The sequence below is a fragment of the Podarcis erhardii genome, assembly GCF_964252035.2.
Source record: "Podarcis erhardii genome assembly, chromosome: 10".
NCBI lineage: Eukaryota > Metazoa > Chordata > Lepidosauria > Squamata > Lacertidae > Podarcis > Podarcis erhardii.
In genome coordinates this window covers 25,633,129-25,660,955 of record NC_138500.1, presented here as the reverse complement: position 1 = coordinate 25,660,955, position 27,827 = coordinate 25,633,129, and the positions used below count along the sequence as shown (strand labels likewise).

Genomic DNA, 27,827 nt, shown 5'->3' with positions numbered 1-27,827 from the left:
TTATGCAAAAATGCTTCAATAATTTAATACATCATATTCAGCCATGCAGAAACACTGAGTGGTGCTACACTGAAAGATCACCAGTATGAAGTTAACTGCATTTGGAAACGTGTAACAGGATGGTATATAAAAGGCAGAGGTTGGAATGAAATGCTGGGATGAAGTTTCACATAATGAAATGTTGCCATTAACAAGATTAAGATACCAACTCTGATGCTGATCAGAACACGTCCAGATTTAAGAGGTGGGCAGAACTCGAGGTTTGATCGCCTCTATAAAGCTTTGCGCTGAATACGGCCCATCAAGGACTGTGGCTGAACAGGTGCCATTTAGTTCAATAGGACTTACATGGAAATTCATTATAAGAAATGAGTAGCATTTGCCTTGCTACAATACTTGCAAGCTCCTTCCTGCCATTGTCTTCTGTTCATTTTTTTAAAAAAAAATTATTTACATATATCATTATTATCTGTATGCAAAATGAAAGACACAGCACATGATTGTTTGGTAAAAGTAGAGGTTATTTTCAGCCACTAAAACAAAATGAAAAAAGGTAGGCAGGCAAGTTAGCATCTTACTGAAATAAATGACAGTTCGTTAGTCGGTAGTAAGTAGGCTGGCAACTCATTGAATATATTTCTGGCAAAATAATTTTTCCTGAACAATTCCTACACTTCTAAAAAGTGACATGTCACCATCAGTGGCAGGTTAACAGTATAAAAGTAGTTTGTAATTAGAAATAGCTGACAATGCCTATTGGTACCTAAGTCCTATTTCCCACAGCAGTAGCCTGCATATATTACTCAAATATATTACTCTGGAGTAAATCAATAGTTCATTTGCACTAACCTTAGCCTAGGAACACTTGCGTGAACAGTAGTAATGGTCTTGTTATATAAAAGCTATCAAAAGTAGCCAAATGAAAAAAACAGACCTATTGTCATCCGTAGACTCTGTAGTATGGCCCAAAGTGCTGGCGATCAACAGCGTCAGCTTTTTGTGCAGAAATACTCATCATATATCTGTTAGTTAACGCTGACCGGAGGACATCAAAAAGATCCATAAATCACAGTCCTATGCTTCAGTTCCATTTTGAGCATCCAGCTTCTTGCTCTGTCGTCGTAACTTTCACTGCCAAGAAGCTCTTGGTGGCTTCATGCTTCTGGCTATGCAAATCTTCAGCCGAAAGGCAGCTCTGGATTCCATTGCGAAGAATGGTCTACGCAGATAACTGATTGGGAGAGAAATGTTGCATGAGTAATAAGGACCATAATCCAGGGGGTGAAAGAACTTTCTATTGCAAGTGGGCCAGTTGTGATTGAAGTAACAATGGCCTGAAGGTTCACATTTGATACAGTTACAATGGTACCTTGGTTTTCAAACGTAATCCCTTCCGGAGGACTGCTCGACTTCCGAAACGTTTGAAAACTGAGTCGCAAAGGGCGGTCTACAGAAAACGGGGAAATAACATGTCCACGCAGCGGAAGCCATTCAACTTCTGAGGCGCGTTCGAAAACGGAAGCATTTACTTCCGGGTGTTTGGCATTCAAAAACCGAAACGTACAGCTTCCAGGACATTTGAAAACCGAGGTACCACTGTACAGCCCTAACCCATTTAGTAGTTTATTTGTTTTATTTACATCATGCTTTTCCAGCTGGCAAACTCTGCTAGGGGAAAATTTGGCAAACCCCATTTGTCATGGTCACCCATATGTAAAACTTAACCAGATACAAATTAAAGGAAGCAGATTGAAGACTCACAGTGGTGATGCAGGAAGCATGCATATACTGTACATGGGGCAATTACTATGAGGTCATAGGCATTCAAGAGCAGAGATGGGAAACCTCAGGCCCAGGCCCTTCAAGCATCTCTGTCCAGCCCTCAGGACTTTCCTCAGGCTACACACCTCACCAGCCCTACTCTGTGCTAGTGCACAAGTGTTTTTGCCTGGCTGGAATATGTCCTTGAACTGTGATTAATGGCTCGTGCTGACTTTGATGGAGAATGGATGTGTGTGTGTTTAGAAATCTCTGAATTTTGCATAGAACAAATGTGGACTACTGAACAAAGATAAAAGACACATCTGTTGCTCTGCTCACTCTTGCCTCTGGCCCCACACACTGTGCCCCCCCAAAGGTTGCCCATGTTGGAATGCAGCCCTCAGGCTGAAAGAGGTTCCTCACCCCCGCTCCAGCATATCAAATGGTGTTAAAACTATATTAGTACGGCCCAACTTTTCAGAGAGTACTTTGACATGGAACCCTTGTCATGTGGGATGGGGGGAGTGAGGCCAAAATCTGATGTCCTCCCCCAGCCCTCACACTGCTTTCTCAAAGCTGGCTAAGTGGGCACTGGGTTTTGGGAAAGAAGGTGTGAGGCTCTGGCAGGGTCCTAGAGCCCTCCTTCCTAAAGCTGGGAGAGCGCTAACTAGGCTTTGGGAAGGACCCTCTCAGATGCTACAGTGCTTGGTAGTCATTGAACAGAAGTGATCATCTAATACAGCCTTCACCAAACTGATCTAATACAATCTAAGCAATGAACATAGCTGCCTTATTTGTTTGTTTGTTTGTTTGTTTGTTTGCTGCTTATATACCAAATGGCTTCTAATTGGTTAACAGTTTCAAACACCAAAACAACTATCTTAGCGCTATGATAAATTAGAGATGCTAGCACACTGGAAACACTAAAAGCACACACCTTTTTAAGAAGTACCTTGAGATGCCGTCTTTGACTGGGTGGAAATCTTGGTAGCCGCATCAGCTGGGAGACCGACATAAACACCTCCATAGTTCCTTAATGGAATGGAAAAACACCGACATGAAAACCATAACTTAAACTGAGAGTATACCTAATACTAATAGTAGCAAAATTAAATACTTTAACGTTTGTATAGGTCTTTTCAAGTGTTGAAAGCATTTCACATGTGTTAGCTGGTTGCAATCAGTACAACAACCCAGTAACCTAAGTTAGCATTATTACCATCCATCATGTAAGAGGGGGGAGACAGAGAGTGGAAGGGAGTAGCTTGCTTTAGGTGACCTTGCGTGTTCATTGCAGAGGTAAAATTCAATATGCTAGATCATGCAGCTTTTTGGAGGAGATATGATAGGAGTCTTCAAGTATCTGAAGGGCTGCCACATGGAAGATGGAGCAGGCTTGTTTTCTGCTGCTCTGGAGGGTAGGACCCAAACCAATGGATTCAAATTACAAGAAGATTCCAACTAAACATTAGGAGGAACTTTCTGGTGGTAAGAGCTGTTTGAAAGTGGAAGAAACTCCCTCAGAAGGTGGTGGACTCTCCTTCATTGGAGGTTTTTAAGCAGAGGTTGGGTGGCCATCTGTCAAGGAATCCTTAGCTGAGGGTTGGACTAGCTGATGTCTGGGGTCCCTTCCAATTTCCACGATTCTATGATTCTAAGCAATCTGCTTGCTCCAGTCTCCGTTTTGCCTGTTTGGGATCAACCCCTTGCTCAAGGTGATCCAGTATTGCATTAAAAATTAAATTAAAAATTAAACAACTATTTTACTTTTAAAAGACAACTGAAGGTGGCCCTGTTTAGGGAAGTTTTTAATGTCTGACACTGTATTGTTTTTAATGTTCGGTTGGAAGCCGCCCAGAGTGGCTGGGGAAACCCAGCCAGATGGGCAGGGTATAAATAAATAAATTATTATTATTATTATTATTATTATTACTATATAAATTCAAAATGGATCCCAACAATACAGATAAGACACAGTTCTAGAATGTTATACAGAATGGCAGAAGCAGCTCACTATTTAAGGCTCAGCCTCTTTCTTCTCAGCCTCAACTCTCCCTCTCTCAAGAAAGTAGCTCAGTTTCTCCATCTACAGCAGATGTCAGCTCTCAAGGCATAGCAAGCCAGATTGTGCAGCTGGTCATAGAAAGCGGACTGCACCAACCGATCAATTGACTATTACCAATTGACAGTTCACTAGCGCAGCCATCTTGTTTGCCTGATCAACATGCGGAGGGAGGCTCAGCTAATTGGGGGAAGGGCTCTAACCCTGTAGCCTCCCCTCTTAAGAGTCTCTTTGAATAACCTACAGCAGTTTTCCATCAAACATTCTGCTTAAAGAATGTGGCCTCTCACAGGCCCTCTATGCATCATTGTTTACTCTAAGAAAGGTCCTTAATTTGCTTCTGTGCTATGACTGTTTCCCAGCATCAGGGGGTAAAGCAGAGGTTGAGATGACGACAATATATTTTTGGGAGGTGTACAGCTAAACTTCCTAGGAATCTCTGCTCATGCAACTAAACCAAAATACAGTGGTTGGTTTGGGATAATAACCTAAAAACCATCCCTTTCCCTGTGTTCTTTCCTCATGAAATGGAAATCCATTTTGGATCGTACAACTTCACCCCAATCCACAGCAACATACCTCCTCTTGTCATCTTCTGACACTGACTCTTCTGTTCTGCAATGACATAAATGACAAAATAGATTGTCGAAACTCGATTTTAGATTCCCTACACAACCCTTTCTGTCAATAGCTAAACTTCTACAGTCAAACCTCGGTTCCTGAGCACCTCCATTATTGTACGTTTCAGCTTCCAAATGCCGAAAACCCAGAAGTAAATGCTCCAGTTTTTGAACATTTCTCGAAACCTGAATGTCCAACGCAGGTATTTTTGCTTGTGTGCAAGAAGTTCTTCCAACCAATCAGAAGCTGCACCTCTGTTGTCGAACGTTTCGGAAGTCAAACGGTCTTCCGGAACAGATTACGTTCGACAATCAAGGTTTGACTGTATTTGCCAATGACTCATTCTCCTACTTCATTGAGCCTTCTGCTGACAGAAATAGGAGAATGTCATAGCTGCCCCAAGCAGCTCCAGGCTCCAGGCATTTCCCTCAAGGCCCCTGATGCAGTAGGACTCTGGACTGTTGTGGACGTTGAAACATAGTGAGGCTCTCAAACATGTGGTAGTCCTTGAGGGTGTTGCTCAGAGTGCAGCTGCAGCCAAGCAAGCCAAGGGGGCTTAGCAACAGAGGAGGAGCTCACGAGAGGGCACTTTATGAGGGGGATGTCGCATACGCTGTAGGAACTGTAATCTCCTTCCAGCAACTCCTGCAGCTAAGAGGACGTCAAACGTACCGCTCTGTTTTCCTTTGGACCACATCAGTGAGACTGAGAAGGGGGTATTGTCATCTGGGCAGCCCAGAACCTCCACACACTGCCCAGGCTCTTACCCCAGAAATGATGACTATACAATGGTACCTCAGGTTACATACGCTTCAGGTTACATACGGTTCAGGTTACAGACTCTGCTAACCCAGAAATAGTACCTCAGGTTAAGAACTTTGCTTCAGGATAGGAACAGAAATCATGCGGCGGCAGCGGGAGGCCCCATTAGCTAAAGTGGTGCTTCAGATTAAGAACAGTTTCAGGTTAAGAACGGACCTCCGGAACGAATTAAGTACGTAATTCCAGAGGTACCACTGTAATTTAAATAGAAATGTAGTACTTTTCACTACAGTGGAGGTTATACTTTTGATGGGTAACTTCAGTGCCCCTGCCTTCCTTTCTCAGGCAGCCCTTCAAATAGAGGACTGTCCATGATGAAACGGGACACATGAACACCACCATAACTCTGCCAGGGGCCTCAAGGCCTGCAGAGAAGCACTGAATGAAGGACAAAAAGGGGAGGTTTGTGAACATGAGTCCTTGGGGAACATTTCTGCATAGGGTTCTCCTCACCAGAGATAACTAATATAGAAATTATTACTGTGGTGGTTTATATATTACAGCCAATCTCCAAATTTTGGGGAAGGTTGGTATTCACATGCGTCCGTTAACAATCCCAGTCAGATTTTGTGAATGTCTAAACACTCAAGAAATACCTTAGCGAATACTGATAGCTTGTGTGGGCTGGGGGTAATGGGAGCTGCCGTCCAAAACATCTGGCAGGGCTGATCTATTTGTTCCCAGCAGGAGGCAAAGCATTCTCGGGACCCCCTCTCCTGGTATGCCCCACAGAGGAACTTACGGTCTTCAAATAAAAACATCTTGAAGGTCCCAGGCCACAGAGAGGTTAGGCTGGCCTCAACTAGAGCCAGGGCTTTTTCGGCTGTGGCTCCAACCTGGTGGAACGCTCTGTCACAAGAGACAAGGGCCCTGCAGGACTTGACATCTTTCCGCAGGGCCTGCAAGACAGAGCTGTTCCACCAGGCCTTTGGTCAGGGCGCAGCCTGACTCCCTCCTTTGGCAATTTTTACAAAACTTTAGTTTATGGTTGCCATCAATTTTGATTTTAATTAATTTTTATAATGTTTTTATAATGTTGCACTGTTTTAGTGTTGTTAGCCGCCCTGAGCCCGGCTTCAGCTGGGGAGGGCGGGATATAAATAAAATTTTTTATTATTATTATTATTATTATTATTATTATTATTATTATCATGAATTCCTAAACACAAAGTTGAAAGCTCTCGACTGTAAAGACTACTTTAACAAAATCACAACTCTGGTTGCTATGATGTGCGGCTATTGGAGCACCCTCACATCAGATGTCAAAGAGACAAATAACTATACAACATTTAGAAGACATCTGAAGGCAGCATTGTATGGGGAAGTTTTTAATGTTTGACATTTTATTATGCTTTTATATTTGTTGGAAGCTGCCCGGAGTGGCTGGGGCAACCCAGTCAGATGGGTGGGGTACAAATAATAAAGTTGTTGTTATTGTTATTGTCATCACCATACACATTAATAATTACTACTACTACAATTTATTACCTGCCCTTCTCCCTAAGGTACGAGGGTGTGTTACAACAATTAAAACACAGTAATATTAAACACAATATTTTAAGAAGCTTAAAGCAAATTAAAATTACAAAAAACAAGTTGGCCGCTATTAACTTTCAAAGTTCCATTAGCTTACATGCAATATCCGTTTGCAACATTTCTGGAAGCAGAACTGCCACTCACATTGCTATCTCTATATGGGGAAAGACACCCCTCCTCAAAAGTTTATTACTGCCATTTCTGGTCACAGGCTATTTCTGGAATTTGAAAGTTTTAGGGCAGGAGGAGGGGACTTTTGGCTCTCAAAATGTTGCTAAACTAAAATACCCATCATCCCTAACCACTGGACATGCTGGCTCTAGTTCAACCAGCCATCTGCTCTGGCTCCACTACCTGTTGGCATCTCTGCCTTCCACCCTGCTAGTCTCCACTGAGAAGGAAGAAGTTAACAATCAGGGCTTTTCGGCTTTTCTGTTTTCCCTCTAATATTTCAGGCTCTATTGTCTCTGGCAAGCTTTGAGGTCCCATCTACTTTATGAGGTCATTAAATATCCCTTGGTGCATTCCACAAATGTGCCTTTCTTTGATTCAGTCCAAAAATTCTTAGTCCAGAGCCCTTCAGAAATAGAAACAATTCAATGGCAGTGTTAAAGCTTCTTGTTTTTAGTTTCAAATACAGTCGTACCTTGGATCCTGAACACCTTGCAACTCAAACGTTATGGCTTCCAAACGCCGCAAACCTGGAAGTGTTTCAGTTTGCAAATGTTCTTTGGAAGCCGAACGTCCAATGCGGATTCCGATTGAGTACAGGAAGCTTCTGCAGCCAATCGGAAGCCGCGCCTTGGTTGTCAAACATTTTTAGAAGTTGAATAATAATAATAATAATAATTTATTTATACCCCATCCATCTGACAGGTTTGCTCCGCTCTGGGTGTCTTCCAACATAATATAAACAAACAGCTAAACATCAAGCATTAATAATCAAGTATGCACAGCACAGCACAGAAAGAGAGCTATGCATACTGTACGCTGTACAAGGAATGTTTTTGTACCACACAATAGTAAAGTTTGCCACCTGCATAGGTCATGCATGAAAAGCAACATTTTTATATATTTGCTTGTGCTCCAGTATTTATGTTGCTTCTGAAAATCATGCAGTGGCAAAGAACTATGTGGGAGACAGCAGTACCACCCACAAGATCTCTAGCTTCTGTTGAGACCACCAGTCCTGAAAGACCTACATTGGCTCCCAGTACATTTCCAACCACAATTCAAAGTGTTGATGCTGACCTTTAAAGCCCTAAACAGCCATGCCCCTGTAAACCTGAAGGAGCGTCTCTACCCACATGTTTCAGCCCGGACACTGAGAGTTCAACTCCGAGGACCTCCTGGCGATTCCCTCACTGCAAGAGGTGAGGTTAGAGAGAACCAAGCAAAGGGCCTTCTCAGCAGTGGCACCAGCTCTGTGGAACGCCCTCCCATAAGATGTCAAGGAGATAAGTTTGCAACCTTCAGAAGACATCTAAATGCACTCCTGTATAGGGAGGTTTATAATGTTTAATGTTTTATTGTGTTTTCATGCTGGAAGCCATCCCAAGTGGTTGAGGCAACAGAATGAGATGAGTGGGGTAATCAATCAATCACTTGGGATGGCTTCCAGCATGAATGACCTCATCTGAATGACCTCATCCAAATCTATAAGGTTGTCAGCTACCATAATGCTTAAATGTAAGCGTATTTGTAAGTAAGTTGATGGGCCTGGAAAGCTACTATTGACACAATTTCTTTAATGCATTTTTTTTTAATGGCGTTGATGCTTTGTTTCTTCAAAAGAAAAAAGAAAAAAAGAACAGAGGCTCTGTACCTTTAACACAACAGGTAGAATTCAACAGGTGCAGGCCATCTTCCCTTCACTGCATTTCCACATCAGCAAAGGCTTCACCTATTGTTGTGCAGCTATGGAAAGCTCCCGTCTACAAAAAGGTGGCAAACTAGTATTTTATACATCTACATACTTCATCGTTCCTTCCTGCCTGGTGACTGACTCTTAGAAAAAGCTCCTAGAATGATGGATCTAGGACACTCATTACTGCTATAATTAGCTACCCGGGACTTGTGGTTTTATTGCAGTCCAGCTGCTCCTCCTTAACCACCCCACTGCTTTCATCATCCACTTAACATCTGCTCTATTAATTAAGGAGCCCCAAGAGAAAGCACAGCAGGCAGAGAGGGAATTTCAGCAGGAGTTGTTTATGCACTTGGCACCTGAACATTTCATGGTGGTGTAGAAAATGAGATTTCAACAGGTGTTTCGGGACATGCAAGCCACTGAAATTCCCTTATGTGGACAACTGTGAAAGGCGCAAGGATCCCTTCTGCTTTCTCACTTGGCCACCCACACGGAGAATAATTTCCAGGTTCCGAAGTGGTTGCGTCTGCGGTGGTACGAGGTGATGAAAATGATACAGCCAGTGCGGTGTAGGGTGTCAAACTGGGAGGGTTCAAATTCCCTCCCCCCTCAGCTATGAAACTCACTGAGTGACCTTGGGCCTGCCACTCACTCTCAGCCTAACCTACCTCGCAAAGTCGTTGTGAGGATGAAACAAGGGAGGCGTGAAAAATACATGCCACCATAAGCTCTTTGCAGAAAAAAATGGGACATAAATGCAGCAAACAAACAAATAATCCTGAATCAACAGCTAGGAATACTGAGGTCCAGGCAGCAGGCAGGCGAAAGCAGAACCACAGCCCAATGCAATGTGATTTCTTTTGCAAGCACGCTACTCATGCCCAGCAAGACAGAAAAGCCTTTCAAACAGATACTAACAAATTTGCTTCGGTGATTTAGTGCTAGCATTAATAAAATAAGGCAAGCTGGGTTTTTCTTCAGGTGCAGAAAAAACAGAAGGCAGGTTCATTCAACACACACCTTCCACATGCTGAAATAATTGTGGTGGGGACACACACTGAGGCTAACCCCACCTCCACAACTGATGCATGCCACAGTCGCAACCCACTACCCTCTCTTTGTTTGGTCAGTGCAGGAAGGGGGCCAGTCATGTCCGCCTTACGGAGTGCATCGTGGTGAGCCTGTGTGGGGAGGGGTCCTGTGGACCTTCAAGCATGGACAGAATTTTCACCAGCTATCATATCCCCATCTGCCCAGAGACTTCAAGATTTCTTGAATTCAATGGAGCCTGCTCCCAAGTAAGAAGGTTACAACGGAAGCTTTACTTAAAACCTGCCAACCCTGGTTAGAAGCTATCATGAGATGGTTACTGGCTCTGGTAATCATTTGATAATTGAAAATATTTTATAGACAATGCAAAAGATATATACTTACACATCTATTGCTGTTCCTGCAGTATCTAGAATGGAAAGAGGAAAATGAAGGTTGGGTGTAGAAATTTGGTATCACTTGTTCAATCCGTCATTTATTTGTATGCCACTTTTCCAAAGGTTAAACCATGTGCAAAGCGGCTTACAACATATAAAAAATTACATAACTACAAACAAGACTAGTCATAAATCATAAACAAAACATCAAAAAGTACACAACCAAATGGGGGGGGGGGAATCCACATAAATCATGAAGAGACCACTAATGAACAGAAAAGCACCCCTTAAATTTCCACTTCTATCATTTCTAAGATATTGGTGTCAGGCGTGCTAAAGAGCTGGGTGACAGCAGGGCTGTTAAACTGGTGCCAGCAATAGCAGGCCCTAACCCAAATGTGAATCTCCAAGCTTATTCCACTAAGACGTATCTTTCTTAGCCACTGCATTTAAAGATCAGGTTGATTATCATAGTGACATCGATCCCCTCCCAGGATTGAACTTGGAACCATTTTAAAAATTGTAACATTTTTATTGCCAATTAGTTAGAAAACATCTGTTATTAATACATCCTCCGAAAGGCAGGCATATAAAAATTATACGAAGAATAAAAAAAAAGCAGAATGGAAGGCAACAACAAACACCACACTTTATTCCCCATCATATCAGCAGCTCCCTGTTCCTGACTCACTCAGCCACTAAATGCACAGAAGGCAGGAATCAATTAAGGATGACCTACCCTGTTATGAAAGGCTGTTTTATTGCTGCTGAAATGTCATTCAATGAAGCCTGCAGGGAAGCAGCCCACAGACAGCTTCTGCTGCAGTCCTAACCCTGTTCACTTGACAGTAAGCTCCACTGACTTCAGTAGGGCTTACTTCTGAGTAGACGTGGGTAGAATGGTGCTGCTAGACATTGGACACTTTTTTAAAAAAATGTTAAACCTTAAATTTAAGGCTTAACATGAACTTGAATGTTTTGGAAGCAATCTATCTATCTATCAACTATCTATCATTTAATTTGTTTATCACCCTTCATCTGTAGATCTCTGGGTGGTTCACAACATAAAATTACAGTATAAAAAATGCAAAATACATAAGAAAAATAAGAAAAAAACCAAAACCAATAACTTTCCCCCTCTCACAACACATTTAAAAGGGCATCAGATGTCAATCAGCCAAAGGCCTGTTTGAAGAGAAATGTCTTCGTTTGGCACCTAAAGGTGTATAATGAAGGTGCCAGGCAAGCCTCCCTGTGGAGCGCATTCCACACAAATGGGGAGCCACTGCAGAAAAGGCCCATTCTCGTGTTCCCACCGTCCAGACCTCTCGTGGGGGAGGCATATGAAGAAGGGCCTCAGATGATGAATGCAGAGTCTGGGTCAGTTTATATGGGAAGAGGCAGTCCTTGAGGTATTGTGGTCCATTTAAGGCTTTACAGTGCTACCTGAAGGTACATATGCTTCAGGTTACATACGCTTCAGGTTACAGACTCTGCTAACCCAGAAATAACCCAGGTTAAGAACTTTGCTTCAGGATAAGAACAGAAATCGTGCTCTGGCGACGCGGCGGCAGCAGGAGGACCCATTAGCTAAAGTGGTGCTTCAGGTTAAGAACAGTTTCAGGTTAAGAACGGACCTCTATAACGAATTAAGTACTTAACCCGAGGTACCACTGTATAGGTCAAAACCAGCACTTTGAACTGGGCCCAGAAACTAACTGGCAGCCAGTGCAGTCAGACCAGGATCAGTGCAATATGCTCAAACCTTCTTGCCCCAGTGAGTAACCTGGTCACCAAATTCTGCACCAGCTGAAATTTATGAACCTTCTTCAGAGGCAGCCCTATGTATGTGTTCCAGCCTGGTGCCCTCCAGATATTTTAGACTACAACTCTCATCAGCCCCAGTCAAAATGGCCAATGGTGAGGGATGATGGGAGTTGCAGTTCAAAATATCTGGAGCGCACAAAGTTGAGGGAAGTGGGTATATTCTATGCATGGGGATTCCCTGAAGACTGGAAAGTAGTCACCAATTTATAAAAAGAAATTCAGGGTGGATAATGAAAATTACAGGCCAGCTAGCTTCACATCTCCTCTGGGAAAACTGGTGGAAAATATTCTTAAAAAGAAGCATCCTAAGAAGTGCAAGCTTTGCTGAAGCAGAGACAGCATGTCTGAGTTCTTTGAGAGTGTAAACAACAATAGAGAGAGGTGATCCGATTACTGTACCACAGTATACTTGGAAGTTTCAAAAAACTATTGACAAGGCACCTCGGCAAAGACTCCTGAGTAAGCTTAGCAGACATGGAATAAGAGGAGAGGTCCTCTTATGGATGAGGACATTGGTTAAGTAGCAAGAAGCAGGCATTAAGGACAAATGGACAGTTCTCCAGATGGGGAGATGTAGAAAGTGGAGTACAGGGTCATTTGGGGATCTGTATCGGGACCTGTGCTTTTTAACTTGTTTGTAAACTATGTAGAGCTAGGAGTGAACAACCAAGTTTGCTGATGATACTAAATTGTTTGAGTTGCGTTTTGTTTTGTTTTTTTTTAAAAAAAACAGATTAGATAGACAAAGAGTCTGACCTGGACTATGACAAGTCCTGCATTAGCTCCATTGAAATGAATCAGCCATGTGCAGGTTAAGCTGCCCGTGGATTGTTGGTAGCTATTCTAAAGAGACAAAAAAAATTCCACTCTAAAGTGGAATTAACCAGAGATTTGTCCCACACTGCTCATTAAAGTGTTCCTACTTTGAGTTGAAATGAATTCAGCAGCTAAGCGGCATCAGATTTAAAATATATCAGAGGTAAACAGAAAAAAATATTAAATAAATAAGGAGAAGATAGCAAGAGCAGGTCAAATCCAAACAGTGGAAAACCCCAGATAACCAGCACTGAGTTCATCTTGTAAGAACTTAGGTTTGAATTTGTGACCTGGGCTTCGGTTACTTAGATGACAAAAAGATACAATGGGACCCCCTTGCATTCCATGCACAGAAGGTGACTGAACTAGCAGGTCAAATTTACTCCAGCATTGTCAATGGGGCAGCATTTCCTGCTACACCAGAGGGCAATAGGTTAGCTGAGGGATTGGGGGGGGGCGTGCTGCATGGCAAGCACAGTTTTGTGTGCCAACATCTAGCTGCCACTTTCCACCCACACTGAACCCCCCACCTGAAGCAGCTGTATCACCCTTCCAAATGATAGGGCTGGTCCTGGAAAGCAAAGCAAGACAAATCTGCCCCCCTTGATGGGCTCTCGGTCAGTTTCCTCATCCTGACTGGCATCAGATGCTAGAAACAACCACTTCATTGTACAGAAGAAGCAGACAGAGGGGAAATAAGAAGAGAAGGAGGCAATATAAGGGGTCGGTCACCATTTACTTGTAGTCTAGGGCCTTTGGACTGCCCATCTTACATCACTATCACCACCTCCTCCATGAAAGGCACACATCACACAGGAAACGCATTACCAAAACAGGACAAAAAGTTCACAGATCTGCCCAAGATTTCCACATGCTAATTTATATGTATTGATGCAGAATTAGAAATAATTACTGTAACTTACAGAGAAACGCAATATATGTCAAAACAGCAAGGAAGACCAAGTGACCTGTGTCCCTGCCTGTTCAGTCTACTCTCCAGGTACTAACTGCATTGATGGGCAGCCCCAGGGTCTCTGCACTCCCTCAATATAGCCGTTTATCTCTGAACCAGTTCTGAACCAGACAGCCCTTTAAAGAGAGGCCTGTCCTATGGAGAAATAGGACACACAGCCATTCTAACAAACATGCAGACAGAGACTCTGGGCGGATCAGATAAAGCTTGGTCAGCTTAAATCGAAGTGACTAATTGCACCGGAAAATAGTGAATGATTTTCCATGCTTCCAACACCAGATTATATCTTAGTTTGGAGTATATGAGTCAGCTGTAGGTTTCATCAGCTCGCAGGAAACTATCATCTCTAAGAACAATTTCTAGCAATTTCTTGATTGATTGGCACACTCCTGAGCAAGCAACAGGCACATCCCATGTTGTCCGAATCATTTCCAAATTAAAACTGAGTTCAAAAGTTGAGAAGCGCCTTCCCCCCTCACTCCTAATGAATCCTTATCAGTAGGGATTTCTGTGTCCGGTGGTTTGCCAGGAGATAGGCCAGGTTTTTCAACAAATAACTGCCCCACCTCCAGCCAGGAGAAAGCAAACGGTATCTGCAATTTAAACTGAACTACAGAGCCTAGGACTTGCCAATCAGAAGGTCGGCGGTTCGAATCCCCGTGACGGGGTGAGCTCCCGTTGCTCGGTCCCTGCTCCTGCCAACCTAGCAGTTCGAAAGCACATCAAAGTACAAGTAGATAAATAGGTACCGCTCTGGCGGGAAGGTAAACGGCGTTTCCGTGCACTGCTCTGGTTCACCAGAAGCAGCTTAGTCATGCTGGCCACATGACCTGGAAGCTGTACGCTGGCTCCCTCAACCAATAAAGCGAGATGAGCACCGCAGCCCTAGAGTCGGCCACGGCTGGACCTAATGGTCAGGGGTCCCTTTACCTTTACCTATGTTTGCTGAGCTATGGGACCTTGTGTACTGACACCAACATTCTAGTACATTTTTCAGCCTGAGGGCCACACACCCCTTTGGGCAACTTTCTAGGGGCCACATGTCAGTAATGGGTGAAAACAGAGGCCAATGTGGACAGAGCAACAAATGTGAATTCTACCATAGTGCAGTAGGCAACTTACTGCACACAAAGCCCTCTCTATCCTCCAGCCAACAAAAGATATTCTAGCCAGGTGAAAAAACACTCATAGATAAAAGAGGAGTGAGAATAGAGACCAGCTGATCAGCTGGGATAGGGAGTCCTCCAAGACCAGGGTAGACAACATGGCGCCCTCTAGTTATTACTGGAGTGCAGTTCCCATTATCCCTGATCATTGCCCATGCTTCCTGGGGCTGATGGCAGCTGAAGTCCTGAAACATCTAAAAGACATAGCATTGGCTACCCCGCCCAAGCCTCTTCAAAAATGGTTCCCATGAAAAATGTGAGCTCAGCAACTTCCACTGCCTTGCTTGACTGCAACCTAAATAGCTGCTTCACTGTTACCTGTGCCATGCTGGCTGAGGCTGATGTCGTTGTAGTCCAGAACATCTGGAGGGCACCAGGCTGGGGAAGTTTGTACCAACTGGAGTACCTGCTAGCTGCCTCTCTGCATCATGATTCACCATTCTGCCCCTGTCTTCTTCCACTCTGCCTCCTGTGGTCCACTCCATCCCATCGCTGCTGGTACAGCAGAATTACCTGCCTTCTTAGGAGGCATCTCTCAATGACTCATGCAGAAAGGAAGGAGACAGGCTGTTCTGGGGAAAGGTTGCAATTCTTGCTCTTATATGCTCTGCTTGAAGCGTCAAGCTGGAAACTTACTCCCAAGCTATCTACACCCAAGGCTTGCCAGCCAGCCGTTTGCCCCTCGTTGTGTGTGACTCTTGGGACCCAGCACTTCCGAATTTGCCACTACACTACTGTATGTGGGATGTGGGAAAAGTTATTCAGTAGCGATGAGCTCTGCATATGCCCCTATGTTCCAGAACTAAAGCCTGTAATTAAAAACAGGTTTCTGAAGCACAACTCAGCTCAAAATAAGCCCGATGCGCCTCATATTTTGTAATGACAACAACTGCCAACCTCCTCCTGATCCTTGCACCACCCATGAGTTTCACTCTTCTCATTTCTTGCCTTCAATCCCTTCTCCATAAATGCTGCAAGCCGAATGAAGTCTCCAGTAAGTATATGCAGATGTAGTCAACTTGCATAATTTAGAATTTCCATTTAATATGTTTTTTGGGGGGGGTGTTATGATTTTCCATGTGAATTGTTATTTCTTTGCTCCACATACCTGCAGACCATCTCTTAGCCTGACCCATTGTCACAAGGTTGTTGTGTTGATGAAATGGGGATGGCGGAAACCATGTACACCCCTCTTGAGGTCCTTGGAAGGTAAATGTGATATACAAATGTAAACAATGTAATAAATATAAATAAAATAAATAAATAATGGGACATTCTTATGACCTGTGCTTTTTTTCTGGGGGAACGCAGGGGTACACATACCCCTAAACATTTTGTGAATCTTTGTACTTTTTTCCATTTACTGTATTTATTTTCCCCAATTTGAACTATAAAATGGTGATTTTCTTGAGTCAAAATGAGAGTACCCCCTAAACATTTTTTATGGAAATAAGCACTGCTTATGACACTTGAAACCAAAGGGCCTGTTGGTGGAATTTAGTTTTGTTTCAATTAGTTCATTTGTTATAGTGGTTCTTGTTTATTTACAAGGCGAGGTCAGCATAACAGGGTAATGCAATTGTATTGGCATACTTTATTCGATAGATAACTTCCTCTGCTTAGGCTTTCAGGAATAAGGAAATACATAATGCAATTTTTCTTGGAACTAAAAGGGTTTCTTATTGTGCCAGCATGTAACCTTCAGCTCAGAGTGTAAACACCCAGTTCCCTCCCCTGTCTGTGTCCTCCTAATCTTCAAGGTTCAGTTTGCTTTTCCTAGCAGAAGACCAAGGCTGAAAGTTGGGATATTGCTCAAAGCTTTAGTGGGGATGGAAGCGTAATAGTTTATCCCTTGATCCATGAAGATCAATAACACTTTGCAGCACAATTGTACCTAGAGTACCTGCAGGAGCTATTATTACACTTACTAAGCAGGTGCTTTAGATTGCAGAGAGTTCTTTCCTAAGCAAAATTCATGATGACATCAGGCAGGCAAGCACTCACAGAAAGAGCTAATCATCTGCCTTTAACAGCACTTTATCTGCAAAAATCAGCAGGGGAAGCTTTATACCTCTATGGAGATAACCATTATCATTTGCTAATGTTTAGAGCTCAAGCTGCATTCTAGGAAGATACATGAGCCAGCAAAGAAAAAGAAAAAAAAGTGGCAATCCTTAAGAAGCTTGTTTTAAAAAGGATTGATGTGGTCATGAGTAGGAAAGCCCTTTATTTTAATCCCTCTTCTAAGGTCACATTCACACCATACATTTAAAGCACTATGATGCCACTGTAAGCAGCCATGGCTTTCCCCAAATAATTCAGGAAGCTGTATTTCGTTAAGGGTGCTGAGAGTTGTTAGGAGGCCCCTGTCATAGAATTTAGACAGCATCTTAAAAAGTAGAGACATCAACAAAGGTCCGTATAGTAAAAGCTATGGTTTTCCCAGTAGTGATGTATGGAAGTGAGAGCTGGACCATAAAGAAGGCTGATCGCCAAAGAATTGATGCTTTTGAATTATGGTGCTGGAGGAGACTCTTGAGAGTCCCATGGACTGCAAGAAGATCAAACCTATCCATTCTGAAGGAAATCAGCCCTGAGTGCTCACTGGAAGGACAGATCCTGAAGCTGAGGCTCCAATACTTTGGCCACCTCATGAGAAGAGAAAACTCCCTGGAAAAGACCCTGATGTTGGGAAAGATGGAGGGCGCAAGGAGAAAGGGACGACAGAGGACAAGATGGTTGGATAGTGTTCTCGAAGCTACCAACATGAGTTTGACCAAACTGCGGGAGGCAGTGGAAGACAGGAGTGCCTGGAGTGCTCTGGTCCATGGGGTCACAAAGAGTCGGACACGACTATACGACTAAACAACAACAAATCATAGAATTGGAAGGGATCCTGAGGATCATCTAGTCCAACCCCCTACAGTGCAGGAATATGCAGCTGTCTAGGATTGAACCTGCAACCTTGCTAACAATTCCCAAACAATACATTTAAATCACCATATGCAATTTTATGCAAATCTTTGTCCTCTTTTTTCGTGTGTTGGGTGGGCAAAGCAGAGATGGCCACCCTAAAGAAGGAATCAGTCGGTGGGTTTAACTAAGTTTTGCTCAGAGTAGAGACATTGAAATTAATGAGCATGATTCAGTTACAACCATCAAGAGGTCCACTCTGCATAAAACTCAGTTGAATACCACACACTGTGTAAGCTCCAACATGTTCAATCCATTGCCAGAGAATTACACTCAGTTGCACCACTGTTTGTTTACAGTACCAAAAGCAGAAAGTTCCAAAGCAGAGTCAGATGCAAACATCTCTGCTTTCCTACCAATTCCTGCAGAAGAAAGCAGGAGCTGGAAGAGGAACAGCTTCATCTCGTCAGGATCCTAGGAATGGGGATTTCAGCCCTCCTCTTTGTCTTTCTCCTTCTATCAAAAAGAAAGGAGGGGAATGACAAGGAATTTCAAACTCTCCAGCATGATCTCAACCATTCACCTCGTATATGGGCACATGGTGCTCTGTATGTGGGCAGCATATCTAAAGCAGCTGAAAAATTGCAAGTGACAGCCACTGATGAGTATGGTCGAACTTATCATATAAGCTTCCTATAATATTCCAGTTTAAGCAATCAGAATGATTACCTTCTGGAGAATTTGCACCATTCATCACATTTAAAATGAAATGCATAAGCTGATTTTTAAACAGGGGTAGCCAACTTCTATTTCCCGGGGAGTCAACTTATTCTATAAGTTAAATGAACTGACTTTGCCCATTACTTAACAAATGGTTGGGCTTTCATCAAAGAATGACTCCATCTCTAGAAGCAAGACTTTCAGTGATATGGACCACAAGCATTCAGGCAGAGGTGGGACATTACACATGAAGGATCTAAGCAGAAGTGTAATAGTAAAGTGTGGGAAATCTCTATTTTTTTACAGCTTGAAAAGAAATGTTTCTTTAGGAAACTTGGGCAAACTTTTAACATACCTTAATTAAAATTTTGTAAGCCTGCCAGGGGATAAGGCTAATATGCTTCAGGGGTCAGATCTGGCCTTCAGGCCACTAGTAAAGGTAATGGTATCTCTGACCGTTAGGTCCAGTCGCAGACGACTCTGGGGTTGAGCGTGCATTTCACTCTATAGGCCAAGGGAGCCTGCGTTTGTTTGCAGACAGCTTCTGGGTCATGTGGCCAGCATGACTAAGCTGCTTCTGGTGAACCAAAGCAGCACACGGAAACACCGTTTACCTTCCTGCCGGAGCGGTACATATTTATCTACTTGCACTTTGGCATGCTTTTGAACTGCTAGGTGGGCAGGAGCTGGGACCGAGCAATGGGAGCTCACCCCGTCACGGGGATTTGAACCACCAACCTTCTGATCAGCAAGCCCTAGGCTCAGGGGTTTAGACCACAGTGCCACCTGCGTCCCTGTTCTTCAGGCCACTAGCTGGTTAAATATGATTGTGGGAGAGAAAGGTGGGGCGGGGGGACCTAGCAAATTACATGAAAATTTCAATATGTTCTCCATTGCACCACTAATTTAACAGTGGTTTACTTTGTCTGATATATACATAAACCAGCTGAGATTTAATAAACAAATCACTGTAGCAAAAATCACCACCCTCTTGTGTTTGGGCCAGATGAGAATTTTCAATCTTGCTGCTAACTGTTAGCTAATTAGTGCAAATTGTATAACATGTTTGCAAATGCAAACCTGCAAGCTTCATGAGCATTTTTCTAAGGTTAATAATGCTTTGTGTTCCCTGGAACTGTGGCTCATTTAACAGCCAGTGTTTAATTTACCTAAGTGTGTGTGTATATACATATACATATACATATACATATACATATACATATACATATACATATACATATCCACACCTAATGACCCACCTAAGTGGTACTCAGGATATCACTCAAGAAATCACTCAAGATATCTCTCAAGTAATTAAGGAACAAAAGAAGAAAAGGCACACTAGCCTGGGAACTTCCTCTCTGCCCAGAACATTGGAGGCTATACACCACACCCCCTCTACAGTATTTATAGGAACTCAAACACTGAGATCCTGCTCTGTTCCAGTAACAAGAAGCCGAAAGCACCAGCCTGAAGATGACGAGTGAGACCTCGTCGAAACGTCGCCTAGACACCCCAACTTTTACACGGGAAGACACCCGAGGACACCAAAACCTGCATATATATATATATATATATATATATATATATATATATATATATTTAACATCAATGAACTGCAAGTTTATATTTGCAAAAAGTACTTCCGTCTGTTTCAGTCACTCTTCTAATGGGGTCAGAGTCCATGTTATAATAATGGTCCTCTCCAAATGAGGATCATAATGCCAACTCAGCCAAGTAAGTGATGATCTGAGTCGTATTGTTCCATCAACAATGTACCATCCAGGTCATTGTAGGGGAGACACTTATCAAAACTAAGGTGCTTACACTCCAGCCTGTCCTTCATAGGACCTATTGACCCAGAACCAGAGTTTGAGTCATCTAAGATCTGGATTGGGATATGGAGGTGTTTGGCTCAGCTAGCCTCAGAAGTATTTGGGCTTGCATTAGGACAGGATTTTGTCTAAAAGTGAAATTGAGCTTCCTTCTTTCCCTCCCCCTTTACTTCCCTCCAGCTCTTTACAAAGCTGAAGTATATCACTTCAAGATGAAAATATGCAAAAGATCATGCCAATGGGGCTCACCGCCACTTTACTCCTTCCCATAGTTGCCCTGTTGGAAGGGGAAGGTCATATGACTTTTGCAAAATGCCTCTCAAATGGCACACTTCCCCAGTCCCACCATGCCTACTGCACTTCATGCATCTCAGGATGTAGACTTTGAATCACTATGCCACAGCAAGTCCTAGGGTTGTGCACTAGCTCTGGCCAAATCCCAAACCAACTTGGGATGATTCAGGTCAACCCGGTGTGCATGTAGCCACAGCAGGTTGCCCTGGATTGCTCTTGATCTACCTGGATCCAGGTTGGATCAGCTCTGGATTACCTGGGGTCAGATTGGGGCTGCTACAAAGTATCAGATCAGGCCCTCACTCATACAGCTGTAGCAAATTTGTTAAGTCATAAAGATGCCACAAGACTCTTGGCTGGAGATAAGACTTGCACCATTTGATCCTTCAAGAGGCACAACTCCATGCCTCTTCTCAAGAAAGGATTTGAAATGAAAAGCACTGCCATGAAATTGTTGTGGATTTACTCTGAACAAGCAATCTTGAATGGGATGACAAGTAGAGAAATATAGAATTACAACGCGCCCACCCCCAGCACCAGTTAGTTTTAATTTCAGTTTTAGTTTTTATTTACCACAAAGCCCGTGCTACCTGATATCACAAAACGAGCCCAGAATAGTTGAGTGTTCAGGTGAAAGTAGCTAACTGTAGCGTGAATCTTAGGCATCTGGTGCAAATACCTTTTGAAAAACAAACCGATTTTTAATACTTTTTCCACTGAGGATATGGAAAAATATTTGCTTAGACAGCAACAAGCGATATGCAGTCTAAGCAAGAGAGAACTCTCAGAATTTCTTCTCACATATTTTCAATAGACAAAATCATTTTCTTCTGGATAAAGGAAGTTGAGTATATATGGCAGGCATGAACACTAAAGAAGTGTAATTCTAAATATGCTTTCCTGCAGGAGTACCCAGGAATCTCCACCTTTGCTCATGAGAATATAGTCATTCAGTGCAAGCCTATGCATAATTACTTGAAAGTAAACCCTACTGTATGAATAGGACTAGAGCATTCCTGTTTCCAAGGCTACAATTCTATGCATGGGAGTCAGCACCATTGGGTCTACGTCTGAGTACATACACTTGTCAGCTCCGTGGTCAATGCTGGCTGGGGCAATGGAAGTTGGAGCCCATCAGGTTGGGAAAAGCTGACCCAGACCAGTGGCTCTCTACCAGTCTGTGTGCTGGGAGCAGTAACTTCAAATAAGTTCACTCATAACCCTGCAACATTACATTTCCTGGATGCACCTCAAACTGTTGAGGTGCAAAGCAAAACCCTTCTTATAAGAACAGCTTGCTTTTAATGTTTATGTTCCAAGACTATCTTACAGTGGCAGAAGTTACTGGGAACTCGTGCTTAGGATGTGCATTGCTATCCACTGGAAAACATCATATATCCAAGAAGCTAAGCGCTAGACACTATCAAAGGCACATCCCAACTTCCCCAGGAGCACAGTCCTAAATGTGTCTACACAAAAGTTAAGCTCCATTGAGTTCAATGTGGCAGACTCCTAAGAAATGTGTGCAGGATTGCAGCCTTAGTGTTACAACACTGAAAGTGCATTTAGGAGCTAGTTCCACTGACCTCAGTGGAACTTCGATGCTAGCAAACATCCATAACATTGGACAGCTGCAAGCATTTGCAAAGCAATGGAAATAAACATAATAATGTAATGAAAGTAGTAATGATGTAATTGCACCTGGATGCATTGTTTTTCGGGACCACTAAGAAGCGGTATGAGCTAAGAGAACAAGAAGAACATATGTTTAAAGTTACAGATAGGTAGCCGTGTTGGTCTGCCATGGTCAAAACAAAATAAAAAAATTCCTTCCAGTAGCACCTTAAAGACCAACTGAGTTAGTTCTAGGTATGAGCTTTCGTGTGCATGCACACTTCTTCAGATACCTGAAGAAGAATACCTGAAGAAGAAGGTATCTGAAGAAGTGTGCATGCACACGAAAGCTCATACCTAGAACTAACTCAGTTGGTCTTTAAGGTGCTACTGGAAGGAATTTTTTTAATATGTTTAAAGATGATTGGAAAACGTTTAATATATGGGAAATAATTGGGTACAGCTGAAAATGCTGGCAGGGTTAAGATAAATTCAAAAGTGTAAACAAGTTTTGATGGATGCAATAATGGAATACTGAATGGTATAGTTTTTGTAAAATATGCAGGGATTTAAGATATGTAAAATGAACCACAGAAAGAGAAGGAGGGAAGTCATTGATATATTAGGGATGTAAAATGAGTATCTTAAATTGTAAAACAGAAAACGTAATGAAAATTATATGCAGAGAAGAAGCAGTATGAATATCTGTCTCCAATGGCTTAGAAACAGTACACTAATCTTAGGGTCCGTAAAACAGCATAACTTTCTGCATTCACGTGGTGCTTCCTGGACTGATTATAGGGCTGCATAGATGCAAAATGCTCTACAGCCATGAAACATAAAAGAAGCTTGTCACTGGTAATCCAGCAAGCTGTAACGGGATGACAACTCTTGGAAACCACTCCAAGTGACACTGGGCTGCAAAAACGTCTAAGGGGTGAATGCTGGTCACATTTTTGTTAAATGTTGACGCAGAAAAAAACTTTTCCCATGATTTAACATCCACAGATTTAAAGCAGAACCATTCACAGACAGAAAACCCAAAGCATCATCAACAGAGAGGCAAGGATGTGGTGCCAAAACAAATGCATGAATGCAAAGTCAATTGTTCCCGCCCTGAGTTATGTGCATTTTAAGTGGATGAAAAGAAAAGGCCTTTTGTATTATTGGGGGGGCGGGGGGGGGAAGAAGACAAATCCTTTCAGGAAGGGAATATCAGCCGCCAAGTACAAAAAAGAGTTTGAAATAAAGGATAAGTCATGCTGAAAGGTCAGCTGCAGAGAGCGACCATAACTCTTTCCAGCCAGCCTCTTTGCACTTCTAACATTATTCACAAGCCTAGTAAATAGACACGCAGCAGTCCAGCCCTGCACTTGTCGGCCAAGAGATGTATGATCCCACACGCCAAAAAAATTAGGCTGCATCGCTTTGCAGGACACCTTTTCTTTGCCTGCTTTTGCAAAGCAGCTTCAGGAATGGCATTCCAGCTGCGTACTTTGTGTGTGTCCCCCTTTTCCTTCCCAGCTTCAGCTGTTTCCAGTGAAGGAGTGGGTGGGAGGAACCTCACACATTTTTTGTTCATTTCCGTCAATTAATAATAATAATAATTAGTAGTAGTAGTAGGGGCGGTAGAGGCAGGCAGGAGTGAATAGTGCCTGCACGCCCCTATCAAGCATTGCATCCCTTGTCTGAGAGCAGCGCTGCTTGAGCGTGGCATGAAGTTTCTAGCCACTTCTAGAAGTGTGCGGCTGCCTTTCCTCGACGCCTGCCGGACACACAGTCACACAAAGGGAATCTTCCTTTTCTTCTAGAACAGACCGTGCCTTCTCCTCTGCCTCCTCGCTGCTCTGTCCTTTCCCAGACACCTTCCTCTTGTAACAACTCAGCCCTCTTTCCCTTGCTGCCCTCCAGCCCCCCCCCCCATTACCTGCCTCCAGGCTCCTTCCCTGCAAGACCCTTCGGGGCATCCTCCCTGGCGATGCTGCCAAGCCCCCACCTCCAGCCCCACCAGCCTCTCGCTTTGCCCCTCACCTCTGCTGCCGGCGCTGGTGGCGGTGGAGTTGCCGCAGCCCATCTCCCTGCAGCGCTGGGGGCTCTCTGGAGTGAGCGGGGGTCGCGCAGCCGAGAGGCAAGCCCCTGCCTCCCTCCGTCTCGCCGCTCCGCCTCCGGAAAGGATGCCGCCTCCCAGGGCGCCCTCGTTGCTGCCAGCGGACGAGAAGCAGGAGGAGGACCGAAAGCAACGCCGAGGGGACCCGCCTCCTCCTCCTCCTCCTTCGTCGCCGGGGCAACAGCGGCAGCCAATCACGGCCACCTGCATCTCCAGCGGCCGCCTCCTATTGGCCTGAGTGGAGGCGAGCGGTGTTTCGAACGGAGAAGGGATGAGGATGGTGAGCATCACCTCAAGGCTGTGCGTGAGCATCCGAAGAATTGCACAGAATCATAGAATTGTAGAGTTGGAAGGAACCCCAAAGGTCATCCAATCCAACCCCCTGCAATGTAGGAATCCTGCCCACAGCCAGGAGAGGAGAAGAGGGAGAAGTGTCATTGGAGAAGCAGAAGTCTCTTGCAAGAGTGGAATGACAATATTGGGTATAACCCATTGTCTTTGTCATTTGCTTTCTTGCTTTTATTGGCCACTTCAGATAGTCTGAAGGAGTGACAGAAGATGCATGAGTAACAAACATTTCTTCTCCTACCATCTAAAAGGCTGTCATCTTTCATGCTGACCTGCATGCTCTCTAGAATCTAGCCTTTCTCTGTGTCGCATCTTAAGAGAATCTCTACCCATGCCTGGGAGCTCTACATAAGATTGTAAAAAAATAACTTAAATTATGAATGCCTGTGTGAAGCTTAAACCCCACAGTCCAGGTTCAATCAAGCATGGAAATGGAAACACAAATCCATAATGTTTCCCTTATTTCTGCTTCTTTAGGACATGGGAACTGACCTTCTCTTTATTAATGTTTACTCTGCTTTAGATGATGGAATCTCCTGATTACTGCTTTAGTCTAATATGAAATACAATATTGTAATGAAAAGAACAGTTTATAAAACAGTAATTCTATTGTATCTTTGCATGCAGCAAATGAAAATGCAGTAAAGCCTTTGACCTACAGTCATTGACCTGTAGGTTTTCCAGCAAATTCTCAAGGAACTGCTCTAAAGTGAGAGGTTTTGTTTTTTAAAAGTTGGTAGACAATATATATAGCCCACAGCCATCCATGAGTGGCCTCGGACCACCAACCTTCTGGTTAACAGCCAGGCACACTGACCTATTCCGCCACAGGAGGGCGCCACTGGTCTGCTGTTGGCTCAGACCAGTGGCCCATCAGAGTCTACCCAAGGTCTTATTTGCAACCAGATGCCTGGGGAGAAACAGGCCATGAACTTCCCGCTTCCCCTGTTATTCTTACCCAAGCCCCACCCCATCTAGTGTTCCTTGGCAAAACACACTTTTAAAGTACATGACCAACTTCCCCCCCAAAATCCTGGGAATTGTCGTTTGCTAATGATTCAGCAAACTGTGCGTTTGTGGGGGTGGGATGGGGATAAAACTACAGTGCCCACGGGTTCTTTGGAGGCAAGAAATGTGCTTTGGATGTATGGTGACTGTAATGGCAAATAGCCATGAATGGTCCTTTCCTCCATGAATTGACCTAATACCCCATTCAGCCAGGTGTAGCTGCATCATCACTCACCACTATAGCTGCAGATTCCATAGCCATTGCGTGTCGAGGGGCGAAGAAGGACTTTCATGGCCACTAGGAATGTGATGGCTACATACTACCTCCAGTATGCCTTGAACACCAGTTGCTGGTGATCATGAATGGGAAAGGGGCTATTGTGCTGATTTCTTTATCTCTATTGAAACTGCCCCTCTTAAACCTAAGCATCCTAAAAGATAGTGAGTAGCTTTGCATGCAGCAATAACAGGAAACACAGACTACTTGCTTTCTCTGTCCCTCTATTTTAGGGAACCTGAGGCTCTCCAGATGTTGTTGTACTTCCAACTCCTATCAGCACTAGCCAGTATGGCAAATGGTGAGGAATGATGGGAACTGTAGTCCAAGAACACCTGGGGGGGAAACATAGGTTCCCCGTCCCTGCTCTGGTCCCAAGCATCCAAAGATGCTCAAAGTGGCATCAACCAGCTGTTACAGTTTCTTGGGAATCTCTTGGAATTTAACAACCTCTGGTTAGGATAACATTCTCTTTGACTTTGGTTCTTTCTCCTATGTGGTCAGGATACAGATCTTCACATCAGAACCTGAGCCAAGTCAGACACAGGAGGCAGCTTCTCGACAGCAACAAAATAAATAAATAAAAATCGATTATACTGCAAATGAAAAGACAAAACAAAACCAAACCCTACCCTCTGCCACTTTCTCTTAACAAACAGCAGCTAGGTTAATAGACTGGCATGTTATCAAGACCCTTAATCAGCAGTCTTTTTCTATTGGGGAAGGTACTTAATTGTGGGATGCGGGTGGTGCTGTGGTCTAAACCACTGAGCCCTAGGGCTTGCCAATTGGAAGGTTGGCGGTTTGAATCCCCATGACGGGGTAAGCTCCCATTGCTTGGTCCCTGCTCCTGCCCACCTAGCAGTTCAAAAGCATGTCAAAGTGCAAGTAGATAAACAGGTACCGCTCCAGCAGGAAGGTAAACGGCATTTCCGTGCGCTGCTCTGGCTTCTCCAGAAGCGGCTTAGTCATGCTGGCCACATGACTTGGAAGCTGTCAGCAGACAAACACCAGCTCCCTCGGCTAGTAAAGCGAGATGAGCACCGCAACCCCAGAGTTGTCTGTGACTGGACTTAACGGTCAGGGATCCCTTTACCTTTACCTTTTAATTAATCACTTTCTTAATCATGGGCAGGTATTTCAGCCCTATTGATTTTGATTTACACAGCTTTAACTGCTTTATTGAGCTGGTGCCAAAGATCAATTTATTTACCATCATATTAGCATGTCTAAGCCACTACAGGAAAATCTCTCTTTGCCTAGGAAAGAGACATAGAATGATATGATAAAGGGGACTAGCATTTCAGCATGCAACTAAATTATACTCAAAGTGAATGGATTAGGCTGCAATTCTATACCCTCTTACCTTGGAATAAGTCCCATTAAACTGAGGTTGCCTCCAATCTGTTGCTATTTTTCAGAGGGATTCAATCACATACCATCAAATTCAGGTTGCACAATGAAAGATTTGGAGCTCCAACCTTACAAAAAAACAACACACCACCCCAGCCATTTTGCAATAAGGAAAGATGGTAAAATGCACTGGGAAACATGGGAAAACATTTGCTTGGTGCAATGGCATCTAACTTCCTGCACTGCAGTCGGATTGGACTAGATGATCCTTGAGATCACTTCCAACTCTGTAATTCTATGAAACTATGTGTATTTCCTGACTTTAAAAGAAAAAGGGTGGGGGGAGAAAGCTAATTACTTTGATTTATTGAAACTATGCATAGGCATGCCAAGCCAAAGTTCTTCCCATATCTATTGACACAGAATCATTTCCTGGAATTTTTAAATTTTTAGATGACATCAGAGAGAGAGAGAGAG

The 27,827-nt window shown here is 43.6% G+C and overlaps 1 protein-coding gene across 2 annotated transcripts; it reads right to left on the bottom strand.

Moving 5' to 3' along the window:
• LOC309351153 (overexpressed in colon carcinoma 1 protein) lies at positions 1 to 24,499 on the bottom strand. 2 transcript variants are annotated; one of them, XM_081878520.1, is made up of 5 exons: positions 24,289 to 24,499; positions 10,107 to 10,131; positions 4,403 to 4,438; positions 2,714 to 2,793; positions 1 to 1,231 (listed from the first exon to the last, which is right to left on the bottom strand). In XM_081878520.1, the coding sequence occupies exons 1-5, from the start codon at positions 24,329 to 24,331 to the stop codon at positions 1,179 to 1,181; spliced, it is 237 nt and encodes a 78-aa protein (XP_081734646.1). In that variant the 5' UTR covers positions 24,332 to 24,499; the 3' UTR covers positions 1 to 1,178. The 2 variants fall into 2 exon arrangements, 1 of the variants encoding a protein (XP_081734646.1); XR_014160728.1 differs by lacking the exon at positions 1 to 1,231 and adding an exon at positions 8,628 to 8,736 and having other exon boundaries at positions 2,699 to 2,793.
• Between the last annotated feature and the right edge of the window lie 3,328 nt (positions 24,500 to 27,827).

Bases quoted from the DNA above. Each gene is read 5' to 3' on its own strand.
- LOC309351153 (XM_081878520.1), bottom strand. From the start codon at position 24,331: ATGGGCTGCGGCAACTCCACCGCCACCAGCGCCGGCAGCAGAG. The intron at 10,132-24,288 runs GTGAGGGGCAAA...TTTCCATTCTAG, and splicing joins CACCAGCGCCGGCAGCAGAG to ATACTGCAGGAACAGCAATA. The intron at 1,232-2,713 runs GTACTTCTTAAA...TCTCCCAATCAG, and splicing joins GTCAAAGACGGCATCTCAAG to TTATCTGCGTAGACCATTCT.